Source organism: Haplochromis burtoni, unplaced genomic scaffold, assembly GCF_018398535.1.
Source record: "Haplochromis burtoni strain Fernald_Lab_line unplaced genomic scaffold, NCSU_Asbu1 Contig_195, whole genome shotgun sequence".
NCBI lineage: Eukaryota > Metazoa > Chordata > Actinopteri > Cichliformes > Cichlidae > Haplochromis > Haplochromis burtoni.
Window position 1 is genome coordinate 683,092 of NW_024582556.1, and position 14,421 is coordinate 697,512.

Sequence of the window (14,421 nt, forward strand, 5' to 3'; positions counted from 1 at the left end):
AAAAAAAAAAACATATCGTGATATGATAAAATCTTATATCGCCCAGCTCTACTTGCCATATTCCTCTTGTTTGCCCACTGTTGAACTGGTGTCATGCACTAAGTTTTGGCGTTCTGATGCACCTCTGGACAACAGCTTGACTGGCTCTGATATCATCAGCCTGAAAGGCAGTGTTGCTGGCAGTGCTGCCTGAACCTTTTATTAAGCTAGGGATACTGGAGGGGATAGGTTTGGACAAGCTTCTTTGAAACAATGTCACTAATGCAAATTCATGTACCTGGAAACTGCATTTCTTGTACTCAGTGGCATCACTTCTGTGAGCCCTGTTTACTACCTTATAAATGGCAACTAGATCCCAAGTGTGTAAATCTGTCCTGCTGCTAAAAAGAAAAAAATAACGTGATTGACTATTTACAGGTGTCTTTCACTTTGAATGAAGAGCTGACTGTGATTGACGGTATAGAGGATAAGACAGTGTCTGCACCACGCGAACACCCGTTCACCATGCAGTCAGTGGGAGGTCAGACATTGGCAGTCTTCACAGAGACTTCATCAGGTGACTTTCTGTTTTCATCTACCACTGCTTTTTCTCTGCTTTCAACCTCTTTGCTGCAAGATGAGCTTGACCTAATTGCAATATCAGTTTTCTGTGTTAACTAATACCTCATTAGAATCACAGGTAAGTTGTGATTGGGAGATGGAGACGTCCATTTTGCTACTCGTTGTACAGTTTGCTGTCTTCATGCAGTTTTCCTGTTGCTTGCCCTTTTTTGTCTTTGTGTGATCTGAACTTTTTGTAGACTTTTCCTAGAGTGTCACATTGTCCACAGTCCTAACAGTGGGTACTCACAAGAAGTGTACTCTACATCGTGGATTAGTGGACACTCAGTGGAAAACAGAAGAGTCTTTTGTCTTTATCCAGTTTAATTTGTGTTTGTCTCTACATGTGTCAGTTTCAGCGTTTGATCGTCTGTCATTTGTTGGGGGTTGACATTTTCAGTTCACTGCCAATCAGCACAGCCAATTTGGGAATCATTTAACATAGCAGGGACGCTTATCAACACAAATCATTGCTGAATTTGGAGTTGATTTTGTGCATGGGATTGTTTGGCTCAGTTTGAATTTCATCAGTCTCTTTTGTTCTTTCAGTATAATTAGGTTTTCAATTTTTGCATAATTAATTATTTTGCTATGGATGCCGGTGATCTTGAGCTGCAGTGGTTACTTTGGGACAGCATATTATATGTGTGTGCATTTTAGGGCTGCACAATTTAAATGGTTCATTGAGCGAGGCATTAAGTTTGAAGAACTTAGACGTGATCAAGAAGACAGCTGCAAAAGCAGTGAGAGGAAGTCATGAGGTAGTAAAATCTAAACATTTTAGTAGAGCAACAGAAAAGATGAGAAGTGACTGTGTCTAATTGGAAAAAAGTGTATAGTTTAAATTAGAAAAGCAGTTTGGTAATATTTTCTTATATTTAGTTTCAAATGAGATGCATTTGTGCAGCCCTGCTATGCATGTGTATCAGTGGTGGGACAGGGCATCCGTCCTCCCTTGTTGTGCGGCCATGCTTGCTTTGCTCACGCGCACGCATTTGTATTTGCCAGAGATCGTGATGAGAAGCGTTGTGTAATTAAAAAACATTTTTGGTGTGCGACTAAACCCTGGGTGTGGTTCTTACTGTTGGATCCCTTCCATCCCTCGTATTTTTCATGTTCACCATCCCTCCCTCCCTTCCTGTAGGCCAGTCAGAAGAGAGATCTGATGGCAGCAGCTCAGGTTCGGGGGCAGGGACAGGCCCAGGTGAGTCCTCCGTTTACCTAGCAAGTGACAAAGTTGCACAAAGCAGCTCATGAAGTCAGTGAAGTGATTTAGGAATCAGACGCGAGGGTTTATTTTTCTCGTCAAGTGAAGTTTTTGGTATCACAGTAAAAAGCCATTTACATGCTAAGGAGAATGGCGCTGTGTGTAGTGACGATTGTAATGTCTGTCCAGTTGTATTTTTGGCAGTTATTTGATGTGTGTGTGTGTGTGTGTGTCTGCATAATCATTCATCCTTCAAAACTACTTGTAAATGTAGCCAATTTTAAGAACTTTGTTAAATTAAAAAAAAAAAAAAAAGTGTCAGTTTTTTATAGCACATTTCATTCATCACTTAAACTCAGTGTTATAAGATATCTTTATTGCCATTGCACAGTCATACATAGTACAAGAGTACTATGTAGTACAATGAAACTGGAAAATCGCCATATCAATTTATCACCATAAAAGATAAAAACCTGTGTAGAGCTACAGTACCTTAAAGCAATAAATATAACAAAATGTTACAAATAAAATAAAACGGAAGTTAACACACAGTTATTAAGTGTAAAGCATGATTTTGACTTCTGGAAGAAATCTACGTAGTAACTTACAACGTAGCAGAAAACTCCTCTTAACCATCATCACTGCAACTCAGTTGTGGCAGGCTGTGTTTACCTGACATGTGGCGTAGGGATAAAAGGAATTTCCAGTTGCTTCATAAGTTACAACCTAGATTTCCTGCAGACGCATAATTCAAATTCATGAGCTTGAGAATCAAAAGGGTTTTGGTTTTTTTAATGTAAACAATTGTTATTACAGTTAAGTGAAGTTAAAAACTAAATCTAGATATAGAAAAATTGTTTTAGTTAACTGAAATAAATAAAGTTTTGGAGGAAAAAAAATTAAAACTAACTGAAATTATTTTGTGAGTCTTGTCTAATAAACTACTAAAAACTAAACTAAAACAAAGAGATTTCAAACAAAAAGTTAAGTGAAAAAAGAAAATCCATTCAGGAAACTAAACTGTACTTAAAACAAAAAGTCAAAATGAAATAAAAATGTAAAAAGAAAATTGAAAATAAAAACTATAAATGTGCCCATAGTGGTACCTGACTATTGGTAAACAGACAGCTTGTCTGAAGAATAAGACCTCAGTAATAGGACTTCAGCACATTTAGATGTAATTCTGAGAATAGTTTAAAGATCTGCACGTGGTGACCTGACAGGCCTAATCGGGTTATAGACACTTGAGAGCTTTATTAACTATAGGAAGGGTTTTAAAAGATAATTCTGATTGCGATGGTGCAAAACAAACGTGATTATTTACAGTACAGATGTGTGCATTTTTCCGACTAAAGCAGTAAGTGAAGAACTATTCTGAGCCTTGGTGAACAATGTAAAAACAGTGTTTTTACAGAACTACAAGCACAAGAAATGTGGTGATTTAACAAGAATTAAGTGTGGTCAAAACACATGTGCATGTATAAACTCTAATATTTACTAATTAGAAGTGGCAGAGGTTTTTGGTACTGGAAGCTTTTTGTTTTTAGTCTGTAGTTTGGGGAATTTTGAGTAAGAGTGGTTGAGCGGCCTTCGGTCTTGTGCACATAAATAGTCTATGGAGCACACAAGATTATTAGCTTCTTATGCATTTGCAATAGAAAACGGTACGTGCTGGCTACACTGAAAGCCGCTGCCTCGAAGGGCTGAGGTATCAAATAACTAATGGGTTCCTAGAAAACCAGGAAGGAGTTCTGTTAACACTTAAGCCAGGATTATACTCTCCGTATCCACAAGTCACTTTGGTTTGGTTTGGTTTGTTTTCTTTGGGGGGGGGTTCATGTCCGCAAACAATGGCATTATGCTGGATTCTACTCTGATGTAGTTTCTCATACAGCACCTAGCAAAGGATTTTTTTCTTTCTTGTTTCTAAACTGTTTCCACTTATTAATTTACAGCATTTGTTTCTATCCCTTCTCTCTTAAAATTATGCCGTAAATGCAGTGGTGCACATGGACTAAAAGTCTGTATCAAGTTTTTAATTAGCTGCACTCTCTTTCAGATAAAATAACCTTGGAGGGAGTGGTAGTGCAGAGAGCAGAATGCAGGCCTGCTGTCAGTGAAAGCTATATGAGGTTGAAGAGGTGAGCATTTAACACTTAAAGTTACATGAAATAGCATGGATTGTCTTGTATCAGAATGTCTTAATACTGCATACATGTGGATGTTTTACTAGAAATTCATTTATATTTGTTTCATCTATATTTTATACTTACCAGGTAAAGTACTTCTCCCTGTCTCTCTAACAGGTTACAAATTGAAGAGTCCTCCAAACCGGCCAGGCTGTCTCAACAGCTGGAAAAAGCTGTGACCAACAACTATAAACCTGTGGCCAACCACGATTACAATGTAAGAAACCCAACAGAGAAATCTGTTTATTGTTACACTCACTTTCTACACTTTTCACGTTAGGTTTAGTTCACGCAAGAGACACAATTAACTGACATCTGGCCAAGAATTTTCTTGTTACATTTTACTGCCTTTAGTATGTTCTTAGTTGTTTTTGACCACATGCTCTACAGGATTCACACACAAGGTGACCACATGTCCCACTTCACATAGTACTTCCCAGCACGATTATTTCATCCCCCATTAAATATGCATATTTCATCAGTGCCCCATATTTTTGATTTCTAATTATAAACAAAATATGGGAGATTGGAGTATCACAAAAAACATACAGATAAAAGCAGTTAATATGAAAAAAAGGAAAACCTATTCTCATATTAAAATTCTGTAAACTGGCCCCTAATTGTTAATCTTTTCACATGTGTTGACTTTCCATGGATATAAATGGAAAATGAAGGAAAATCTACTACATTTTTTAGAAAATGAGTGCAAATTATATATTATCTCACTTTGCTGTTAAATCTTTAGTCTTCTCTGACTAAACTTAAAGGCAGACAGAGGCAAACAAACAGCTGCAGACACACTCTCTGCTACAATACAAGTCAATAAGCATTGTTTCAACATAGAATATAAAAGATGTGTTATTTTTCACTTTGTGTGACTTACTGTCTAAATCCCTTCAGAACGCATTAAGCAGAACTGATGACCAGTTTATCTGTTTGTGTACTTTTGGTATCTCCTCGTGGTTCTAGACAGCTTAAGTTGCTTTTCAAAGTAATAAATTTAGCATCAATTAATTAATCCCTTGAGATCTAATGAAGCACTTAAGAGATATTGTGCAGTATTTCCTTATTGAATGTATATAGAAGTTGAGCTGTTGCTATGGGGAGCTAACTTTGAATTCTCAACAAGCAAATTTGCCAAGTCCCACACCTGATCAATTTAGATGATATATGGTCTTTTCGATAGCCCAGAGTATTATCAGTCTTCCATGCGCAGTAATTAGATAATTGTTGTTTAGCTGACTTCTGCCTGTTTTTGCTGCAGCGTGAGTATGAGAGGAAGAAGAAGGAGGAGGGCAAGAGAGCCCGAGCTGACAAGCAGCAAGTGTTGGACATGTTGTTTTCTGCTTTTGAGAAGCATCAGTACTACAACATCAAAGACTTAGTGGATATCACCAAGCAGCCTGTGGTAAGACTTGAGAGCTCGGTTATAACTCATTTGAAACAGTACTATTGGCTCAAAAAGCTACTTTTACATTTAGCTTTAATTCTCAAGAATATTATCTCATATTGTTTTTCTTCTCAGATTTACTTGAAGGAAATCCTGCGTGATATTGGCATCTACAATGTGAAGGGAACACACAAGAACACCTGGGAGCTCAGGCCAGAGTACAGGCATTACCAAGGCGAGGAAAAGACTGATGAATAGTTTTTGAATCCAAAGGTCAATACATGCTTTCCACTCAGAGGAGGGATTTCCTCTTAGATCAGAGCTTGGTTTGACCTGGTTTCTGTACATCAGGTCTGAAGATGCACTGGACAATGAGGTGGAGTTTTGTAGTCCCATCTCATTCTGTAGGAACAAAAATAAAGGGCACTATGGAGAAATCAGAGGTTAGGCCACTGCTTTTTCTGATGTGGTTCCCTTTCACAGCTTGAGTGTGCTCATTAGTGTTTTAAGAAGTAAAGGATCTATGACTTGAGGTTGAAAGCAGTGGATAATGTTTTTAAGTGTTTTGTATATCCAGAAATATGGGGTTTAATGTGGAGAGGACAAATTTTTTAGAACAAAGTGTTACTATTGGTATAGGTTCCACTCAGATTTTTGTGACGTTTCTTTTACAAGTCCGTTTTTGTTTTTTTCTTCAATGAAAGATGGCTCATCAGTTTTCACAACACAACAAATTGGATCCACAATTTATTGTGATCTTTACTCCAGGTGTCTTCTTATAACCCACCTTTTGTATTATTTTAGGTTGTTTTATATTTGGTCAACTTATGCAATAAAGTGTTTTTTTCAATAGAAAACTTGTTTTTTAATTATATTTTCATAGCAGCCAGCTTAATACTTGATACAAAAACAAAAGCATAAATGTGAAACCACAGTGAAGACAAATCAGCATTGACCCAACGCAGCCACCCACTTTGGTCTTTTCAGTCTTTCAGTTACTGTCGTCTTCCTATCACTTCTAAGTAGTCAGACCTGTAAATCCTAGAGATGGTTGTGAAGAATCATCCCACTGGACCAGCAGTTTCACTTAAAACAAAACTTTACATTTCTGATGTTTGAATTTCAGTAGGTAATCTGCATACCTAAATGCCTCGACTCATTTTGCGATTGGCTGGTGTAAAAAAAATAAAAAGTTACCAAGAAGGCAATATGAGTATGAACATATTGAGTGACTGTTAGTTCAGTGAGTTATTTGTAAAGAAAATAATTTTCACTAGCAATCAAAAACTAACATGTACACATGTCTGCATTTTTATTCTAAATACTAACAGAAATATAGCAGAAGTGCTATACTTCAGTGTGGACTACAGTAAAAGGCATTCAGTACATTTATATAAAACTGGTAATAGGTGGTCAGTTTGATATTACTCATTACTGACATTGACTACCCATATTGAAATTTATTCCCCAGTGACAGGTGGTACCTGCCTTTGGGAATGGCTGTAGTTCAGCTATATGGCAGCGCAGCCACCAGTCTAGTATTTTGAAAGAGAGTCAACTATAGTTACAATAATCCAAGAAAAATTCCTAATTGTCACTTTACAGTGACTTACTGATGCACGGTTTTCTGTATTAATGTAGGGTCTTTACAGTATGAAGCCCCATGAGGCAGGAGTTGTAAAGTGTTGAATACTTTCCCCACAGACTTACATTCACAAAAGTACTCATGAAAATATGGTTGAATAATTTTATTTAAATTAAAAAAAAAAAAAAGTCAGGTTTATACAACACAAATCTTGCTGGCAAATGAAGACCTGCTATAAATGCAGCACTGAAACCACAACATGACAATTACAAACTTGCTCTTCGGTTTCTTTGGCAACAGAGGAAGTGAAGATGTCCCACTGGGCCAAGCTCCATTTGCTTTTTACAATGCATCCCACCCATTATCTGTAAGAAGGGGTAAAATATTAAATAAATATATTAGAAAATGTAAACATCCAACTGCATAAAGATATCAGCGATCCTGCAATAAACAATTTAAAGTAAGATCTCATCAATGCCTTCAGTCAACAGTGACCACCACAGTCCGTCTAGAAACCACTACCCTGTAAATCTGTCTTGAAAGCATGTGCAGGTATTAATGTATTTAGTGGGTGAATACTTAAAGCTGTCACGTCACACCACGTATCCCCATGTGAACCCAACCTCTGACCATTCCTAACAAGCTTAAAATGTATTCCTCTATTCAATCTGTGCTGCTATAAAAATGAAGCAGTCAGAAAGCGCGAGGAAGGCTCAGTTTAGCATCTCTATGCAAACCCAGAAGCCAAAGAAGTCTGCTCCAGGTCTATCAGTGGATGCAAATTCATGTACAACCCCAGTTAAAACATTTTAAGCGCTCACCAGCATTCTCAGCGTTGGTCCACAGCTTGTCAGCCTCTCGCAGCTCTGGTTTTATTACCCCGTGCCTTATACATATCCTTCATACGTCTGAAGGAGGAAAAAAAAATTATACATGATACAGTCTCTTTACAAGAATATGTAATTAAGGTTTTTGTGTGCTGGCATGTTAAAACAAACATTTTATCCTCCCTTCTTCAATCTGAGACGCCATGGAAAAAGAGCGATCAGAAAGCGCAGGGACATTTAATATTACATCTAAATGTTATAACCCAGGAACTCACAGCAGAGAGCCCAGGCTGTCAAAGATGTGGTCCGAGGACAGGCTTGGTCACTTTACTAAACAGTAGCAAAGTCGTTACAATGTAAACTCAATACATACATGTTCGCACACTGCTTGTCAGCTGTCGTCTCAGGTCATGTAATACACAGCTACTGGCATCACTAGTGCATCATGCTGAAACACATCAGTCATCCGCAGCTGGCTCATACAGGTATTCATCCAGCGGGATGATCTGCTTTAAAAGTGCAAAAAAATACGTTAAAAAACGCTTTAACACTTTTAATCAAGGTCAGAACAGGTTTAGCAGATATGCGCATGGAAAATATTAGTTACAAAGCTCATGTTAGAATTAACATGAGCTAACTAGCAATAATGGAGCACATCCGGTGCTATGCTAAATCTGGTATCGTTAACGAGTATCCATTAACCTTTTTTAAAATCAGCTCTCTCTCATGGCACGAGGCATCATATTTAGCCCCGTGTTACTGCTCATTTCGCTCACGTAGCCGTTAGTCTGGAGCAAAACTAAGAAGCCGGGATTATTTTGCACAAAATATTTTCTAACTCGTGACACAAAATGGCTCGAGCTCATTTTACACGTGTCCGTTGATTCACCATAAAACTCAACAGAACAGACGTCACTAACTTAGCTGTCTTTAACTCGACAGGGCGCCTGAATATACTTACAGTAGGTCATGTCAGGTAAGGTGAATGAACCGCCGAGGTTACGCATTATAAAGTTCACAAGAACGCCTTTCACTTGCTGCAACACACGAGAGCACAGGCAGCGAAAGGACTGCTCTGAGGTTATCATCCGGATTATAAAGGATGCCGGTGGCGGCTCATTGTCGCCCCCTTGAGGCCGGTTAGGAACTTGTAATTTGCGCTGTCGTCCCCTGGTGTTCAAAATGGATCACGGCATGTATTTAACGTAATGTCCGAGTGCGCTGCTTTGATATTCACTCCAGCTTCCTTAGAAAATTACACGAAGTTAGGCTACTCTTAAAATAATTATCAAAAACTAATTTAAATGAGTTTGAGCACAAACTATTATTAGCTGGCCTGGCATAGTATGAGAGATATAGATTACAGCGAATAATAAAAAATAAAAAATGGCAGTTTCATTAAGTTCAAACATCAAAATGGGATAAAGACACAAAAAACATAAAAGGATAGGATAAGATGTATCAAATGCATAGACAGATTTCCATCAAATGTGGAACACAGGGCCAATGCGCATGTGCAAGACGACCCCCTTCTCCCATCATTTTCTGGAGGTGAAACACTTCTTAATTGGACTCCGCGAGTTTAAATGCTCCTCCATCAGCTTCCTGTGGATATATGTGAGGACATGGAGGCATCAAAGAAGACTTAAGAGCAGGTAATCTGAGAATTTTGGGATGCTAATTTTTTCATATCTAGCTTACTATAATAATTCGTGCAAACTATTTGTTAAAGACTATATATATAGATCATGGTATTAAAATAAAAACACCATTTAAATGTGGCAGCTGAATTAAGAACTAACAGCGGGGGTAATTTTGTCTGAATAATGTGCCCCTAATTCAAATGAACATTTAACTTTTTTCCCTTCCACAGTCAGTAGACGGTGAAGCAACAGCCCAGCTATGTTCAGAGCAGTTTTTGGAAACAAGAGAGATGGAGGAGGAAAACGAGGGGAGAAAAAGAGCCAAAGGCACTCAGGTAGAAACAAAACCACTGGAAGTACCAGTGAAGCAAAAATGAGGCATGCATGCTGAACAAAATAATATTGCAACTTTTAGCAGATGTTTTTTTTAACTGAATGCCCCTTTTGTTTGGAGGTCACAATACTGTAAATGGAAAATGTATGTTATGTTGTGCACACTCATTCTGGTGTTGTTTGATGGTAATATTCAGGTTCTCTCTTCTCTTGGGTGATTTAAGTAGAGTCATTTCAATTAGCCTAATTCATCAGTGTGTTCCGTCCTTCACACAGTGTCCCGGTGCTTGAATTTAAAGTGTGTCAGACGAAGTTAGAGTGGGTTAAGCAAACATCCTGACCTACTAAACACACGTTGAACACCAGAAGAATTTGTGAGTCCAGCAGATGTATCTGTGCACTTGGCATGAGGCTGTTGTGTCTCCTGTACATAAGTTCAGTGTTCTTTAGGATTCTCTGTCGCAGATGAAATGAAGCTGTTTGTTTTTTAATTTTTTTTATTTTAAAAGTGTACACTTGTCAACTCGCTGCAGTAAAGATGTGATTCCAGAGTGTGTTGCGGAGATACATAAACATAAGTAGAGCTGGGTATTAGAGCAACTATGTTGCCCATCAATATTTGATAGTGTGCTCCACTGGGTAGAAAGACCAGAGAGGCTGATAGAGAACTGTGTCAGTCTCATTAAAATGATAAAGTGTGTTTACAGTACACTGGCTCTTCTCTGATCATTTGCAGAGAGATGCCACTTTCTGCCTCCTTCTTTAAAGCTTGCCATTAAAAGGCTATGATCATTCCACACTTTCAGGTATTATGCAACAGCATAATAGATGAATTCATAGATTAGGCAATGCAGTTCTGACTACTTATTTGGCTAGTGGTAAAACACACTCATTCAAAGAAGAAGGTAGTAAATTGCTTAATTTTGCTACAGGGCAAACTATGGCAATGATATATAATCAGTATATAAGTGAGTCTCTCTAATCACATGGCTTTGGGAATTATAATGTCTCTTTAAAGGCTGTAATAAGAGTGGATATGAAAATGATTGAAGTATTAAGAGAGAATAACTGTAGCCAGTTTAATGAGCGTGATCCCAATTCTTTAAATAGATGATCCAGCAATGCCAACTTTCCATTACCTCACTGGGAAATATGCCTGGAGACACGATGTGTTTGCTGTGTCGCAGCCTTCTGTGAGACATATTTAATAGGCTTATTCTCTTCTTGTGATATCCTAGATCTACTGTAACTGCACTAACTCTGCTTTTACCTCAACACCTGCCCACCTCTGTCTTCTCTCTACACCCGCCTATGCGTTCCACGCAGGTGACGAGGTGTATGCCCACAGCACCTTGCAGAGAGGCAGCGGCCAGCGCGCCTCTCACTTCCAGGACCACGATGGCGGCTGCACCAAAAACTCAGCAAAACAAAAGAGACTGACCAAGGGCGTGTCCATTTCTTTGCCCTCCTCCCCTCTTCTCCCTCACCAGGCCGACATTGTTCCCTCCCAGTCGTGCAGCAAGTTCCCAGGTGGGTTCACTTGAGATGATCATCCAAACAAAAGCGTGGTCTGGATGTGCTGTATGTAACTGAGAGTGACAAGGAGGTGTGCGTCAGGGACTAGCTGCAAAAATAACAGCATGCTTTCACGGGTTTGCCTTGATTAGCGGGGATCGTCTGTGCGTTCAGCTGTTCCATACATGTGACAGAAAATCCAAGTGCATACAAACCGTGCCTCTAGGGCTCAAAAGCATGTTGACAGATTGTCAGAGTAAATAATTAATTGAGATAACTTAAGGCAAGAAACCTCAATTAGGTGGGTCATTTTTGAAATATTGTACTATTTTGGATCAATGTGTAAGATATTAAGTCACATTTTTGGTCACGATGAAAGAGAAAATAAACCAACCATTAATTTGAGGCCAGCTTATTATCACATGCATCACATCTACTGTTGGCATGACAAACAAAATGTGTTTTTACTTATTCAAACAACTGTGAATTGGGGCACACGTTAGCCGACAGACCGAAATCCATTTCACGTGATCTGTGTTTGATTGTTGCAGAAAAGCATTGTTACCTGGTATTGCCTTTTCTCTTGATTCCCATATTTCCTGTCAATCTGTCTCATCAAAGCTTCAATAAACCAAAAATGACAAAAAGTGCAGAAGCAGAATCACGTGACGTGATTCAGTTATGTGATAAAGAAACTACGTCCTCTTTGAATTCGAAGGTTTTACGTATCAGGATATCCTTTTAAAAATGACCTTGTCGTTAGCAGATTATAAAATAATTTACACGCAGCAGCAACATGTGTTACACTGTGTATTTATTTTCATATAGCAAAAACTGAGCCAGAGTGCAGGAGCAGTGTGTGAAAAACTAAGTAAACCCCAGTAGCTTGTAAAACCACTTCTACCAGCAATAACTTGGTATGACTTTATCAGGCTCTCACATTGTTGGAGCAATTTTGTCCCACTCTTCTTTACAGCATTGTTTCAGTTCATTGAGGTTTGTGAGCATTTACTTGCAGACAGCTCTCCTGCTGCAGTATTTCAGTTTGTTTGCAGACTGGGCCTTGACTGGGGCATTTCATCATCTCGATTCTTTTCTTTTTTAAGCCATTCTGTTGGAGATTTGTTGCTGGGCTTGGGATCATTGTCCTGTTGCATGAACCAGCTTCAGTTTTAGCTGTCAGAATGGTTTCACATTTGACTCTTGAATACTTTGGCGTTCAGAGGAGTTCATGGTCAATGACTGCAAGGTGTCCAGGTCCTGTGGCTGCATAGCAAGCCCAAATCATCACCGCTCCACCACCGTGCTTCACAGCTGCTATGAGGTGTTTGTGCTGATATGCTGTGTTTGGTTTTCTCCGAACGTGGTGCTGTGATTCATCTCCATGTTGGTCTTATCTGTACAAAGGACATTGTTCCAGAAGTCTTGTGATTTGTTCATATGTAACTTTGTAAACCTAATCTATGCCGACATGTGCTTTCTCCTGTAGACCCTTCCCAACAAGTCATGCTTATTTAATCATTTTCTAATTGTACTGTCATGAACTTTAACATTTAACATGTCACCTGAGGGCTGTAGAGTCTGAGATCATGCAGTACTCAGTTCCTCTGAGTGAATTTGTCAGGGATGTCCACTCCTGGAAAGACTGCCCTGCATGTTTTCCACTAGTGGTGTTCGGTGTAGTATAATTGACTTGAAGGGCATTTATTTAAGTGCATTTGATAGCAGCACCCCCTGCTAACAGATGCACTTCCTATGGAAGCACTAAAGGTCTCCTTCACAAGACTGCTACTGTGTTTTGCCTTAGTTGATGTTACATAAATAATGACATATTGTAATATTTATGTGATGTTGTTCTTCTGAGAATGTATTCATCTACTTTACTTTCTTCTCATGATATGTAAAACCTTAGATTTTAAAAAAGGTGTAGTTACTTTTTACGGATTTACTTTTTCAATGTCATTAAAGTTACACTGTGATTTATATTAAGGTACCACTTAACTACCTGTAAAATGCTAATGCTCAGTGTATGCAAACTGGTACTTTCAAATTTTCTTTATTGTTTTTGAAAGCTCAGTTGTAGCTCACAAAGCAACCTGCTTGTATATACTGGTTAATGTCAGGTTTAAGGTGAGCAACTCTGTACGTACAGCATTCTTCATAGTAGGTCAATCAAAAGAAATATTAGAGCACAAATTTTATAGTATCTTATACGGAAATTTCCTTGATTTGCATATTCTTTTGTGAATTTTAAATATTTTAAAGCTTATAAATACATGGAACAAAGAGTAAATATTTTCAGTAGTAATAATCTTAAAAAAAACCCTCATGTTCTGCGATATTTTCCATATTTGAATCCATCTAAATTTGCTGCATGTAAGAAAGTTAACTTTACATTTACCGACCTTAGAGGGAACACCAGGTGGCAGTGTGCTGCAGTAAGTACAGCCATTCAAAAAAAGGTGCTATTGCATTTCATTACATGTAGCACTGCCTTGTTTTCCCACCCGAGCAAATATGAGATTGAAAATTGCAGTAAGTGAAAAAATATATCTAAATCTATATTAGAGTGTCATGGCTTTTGTTTCTTTGGCGATCAAATATTGAACGGTATGTTAGACTTCCGAGTGTTTCTGAGTTGATTCACATGCGTGATTCAAACACTAAGAAGCCTTGAGTATTAAAAAAAAACATGTCAGTGTACGCAAACATCTCATCCTCAAACGGGCTCCAGTGCTGAAGAATCTGCACCTCAAAAAACACTGAGATATTGCATAAAGTGAGACACACCCACACACATCAGAGTGCACCGCTGTCCCTACCACACACACACACACACACACACACATTTGTGGTGTTAATATATTATAGATATCCGCCCACAGTCCAGTGAATGTTGCACTGTTTGTATTCATGGCTTACACTGTATACATTCTTCTTTATACTCATGGGACACAATTCAAATTCTGCACCACAGATCTCATCTGAGGAGGCTTAATTTCTCTCTCTCTCTCTCTCTCTCTCTGTGTCTCTCTCTCGCCCTCCCTCTCTCTCACTTTCTTTCATATCCCTCCCTACCTCCACCCTCAATCCATCCCCCCTCCCACCCTGCCTGCTCTCCCTCCCTCCCTC

General features: G+C 38.6%; 2 protein-coding genes, 1 long non-coding RNA gene and 1 other non-coding gene across 7 annotated transcripts in view; 2 read left to right on the plus strand and 2 right to left on the minus strand.

The window, feature by feature from the left end:
- The window catches only part of gtf2f2a (general transcription factor IIF, polypeptide 2a), a 14,237-nt gene extending 7,841 nt beyond the window's left edge, over positions 1–6,396 (plus strand). The window contains exons 4-9 of one of the 3 annotated variants that reach the window (XM_042226069.1): positions 418–556; positions 1,745–1,804; positions 3,867–3,948; positions 4,114–4,213; positions 5,261–5,404; positions 5,522–6,388. In XM_042226069.1, coding sequence (XP_042082003.1) covers positions 418–556; positions 1,745–1,804; positions 3,867–3,948; positions 4,114–4,213; positions 5,261–5,404; positions 5,522–5,644 — 648 coding nt within the window. In that variant the 3' untranslated portion in view covers positions 5,645–6,388. Of the gene's footprint in view, positions 1–417; positions 557–1,744; positions 1,805–3,866; positions 3,949–4,113; positions 4,214–5,260; positions 5,405–5,521 lie in introns of all 3 variants that reach the window. The other 2 variants (XM_042226070.1, XM_042226071.1) reach the window with 2 other exon arrangements.
- A 723-nt stretch (positions 6,397–7,119) lies between these two features.
- LOC102292809 lies at positions 7,120–8,901 on the minus strand. Of its 2 annotated transcripts, none has more exons than XR_316607.3 (4): positions 8,760–8,901; positions 8,172–8,304; positions 7,793–7,879; positions 7,120–7,336 (listed from the first exon to the last, which is right to left on the minus strand). It is a non-coding gene; the product is annotated as an uncharacterized LOC102292809 (long non-coding RNA). The 2 variants fall into 2 exon arrangements; XR_316606.3 differs by having other exon boundaries at positions 8,172–8,307; positions 8,760–8,899.
- Positions 7,619–7,752, minus strand: LOC121815374. The gene has a single exon (XR_006055023.1). It is a non-coding gene; the product is annotated as a small nucleolar RNA SNORA31 (small nucleolar RNA).
- A 450-nt stretch (positions 8,902–9,351) lies between the features above and the next one.
- The window catches only part of LOC102291763 (protein TANC1), a 45,934-nt gene continuing 40,864 nt past the window's right edge, over positions 9,352–14,421 (plus strand). Inside the window, exons 1-3 of the mRNA XM_005935270.3 lie at positions 9,352–9,453; positions 9,672–9,776; positions 11,101–11,304. Of these exons, the coding sequence (XP_005935332.1) occupies positions 9,701–9,776; positions 11,101–11,304 (280 nt within the window). The 5' untranslated portion in view covers positions 9,352–9,453; positions 9,672–9,700. The remainder of the gene's footprint in view (positions 9,454–9,671; positions 9,777–11,100; positions 11,305–14,421) is intronic.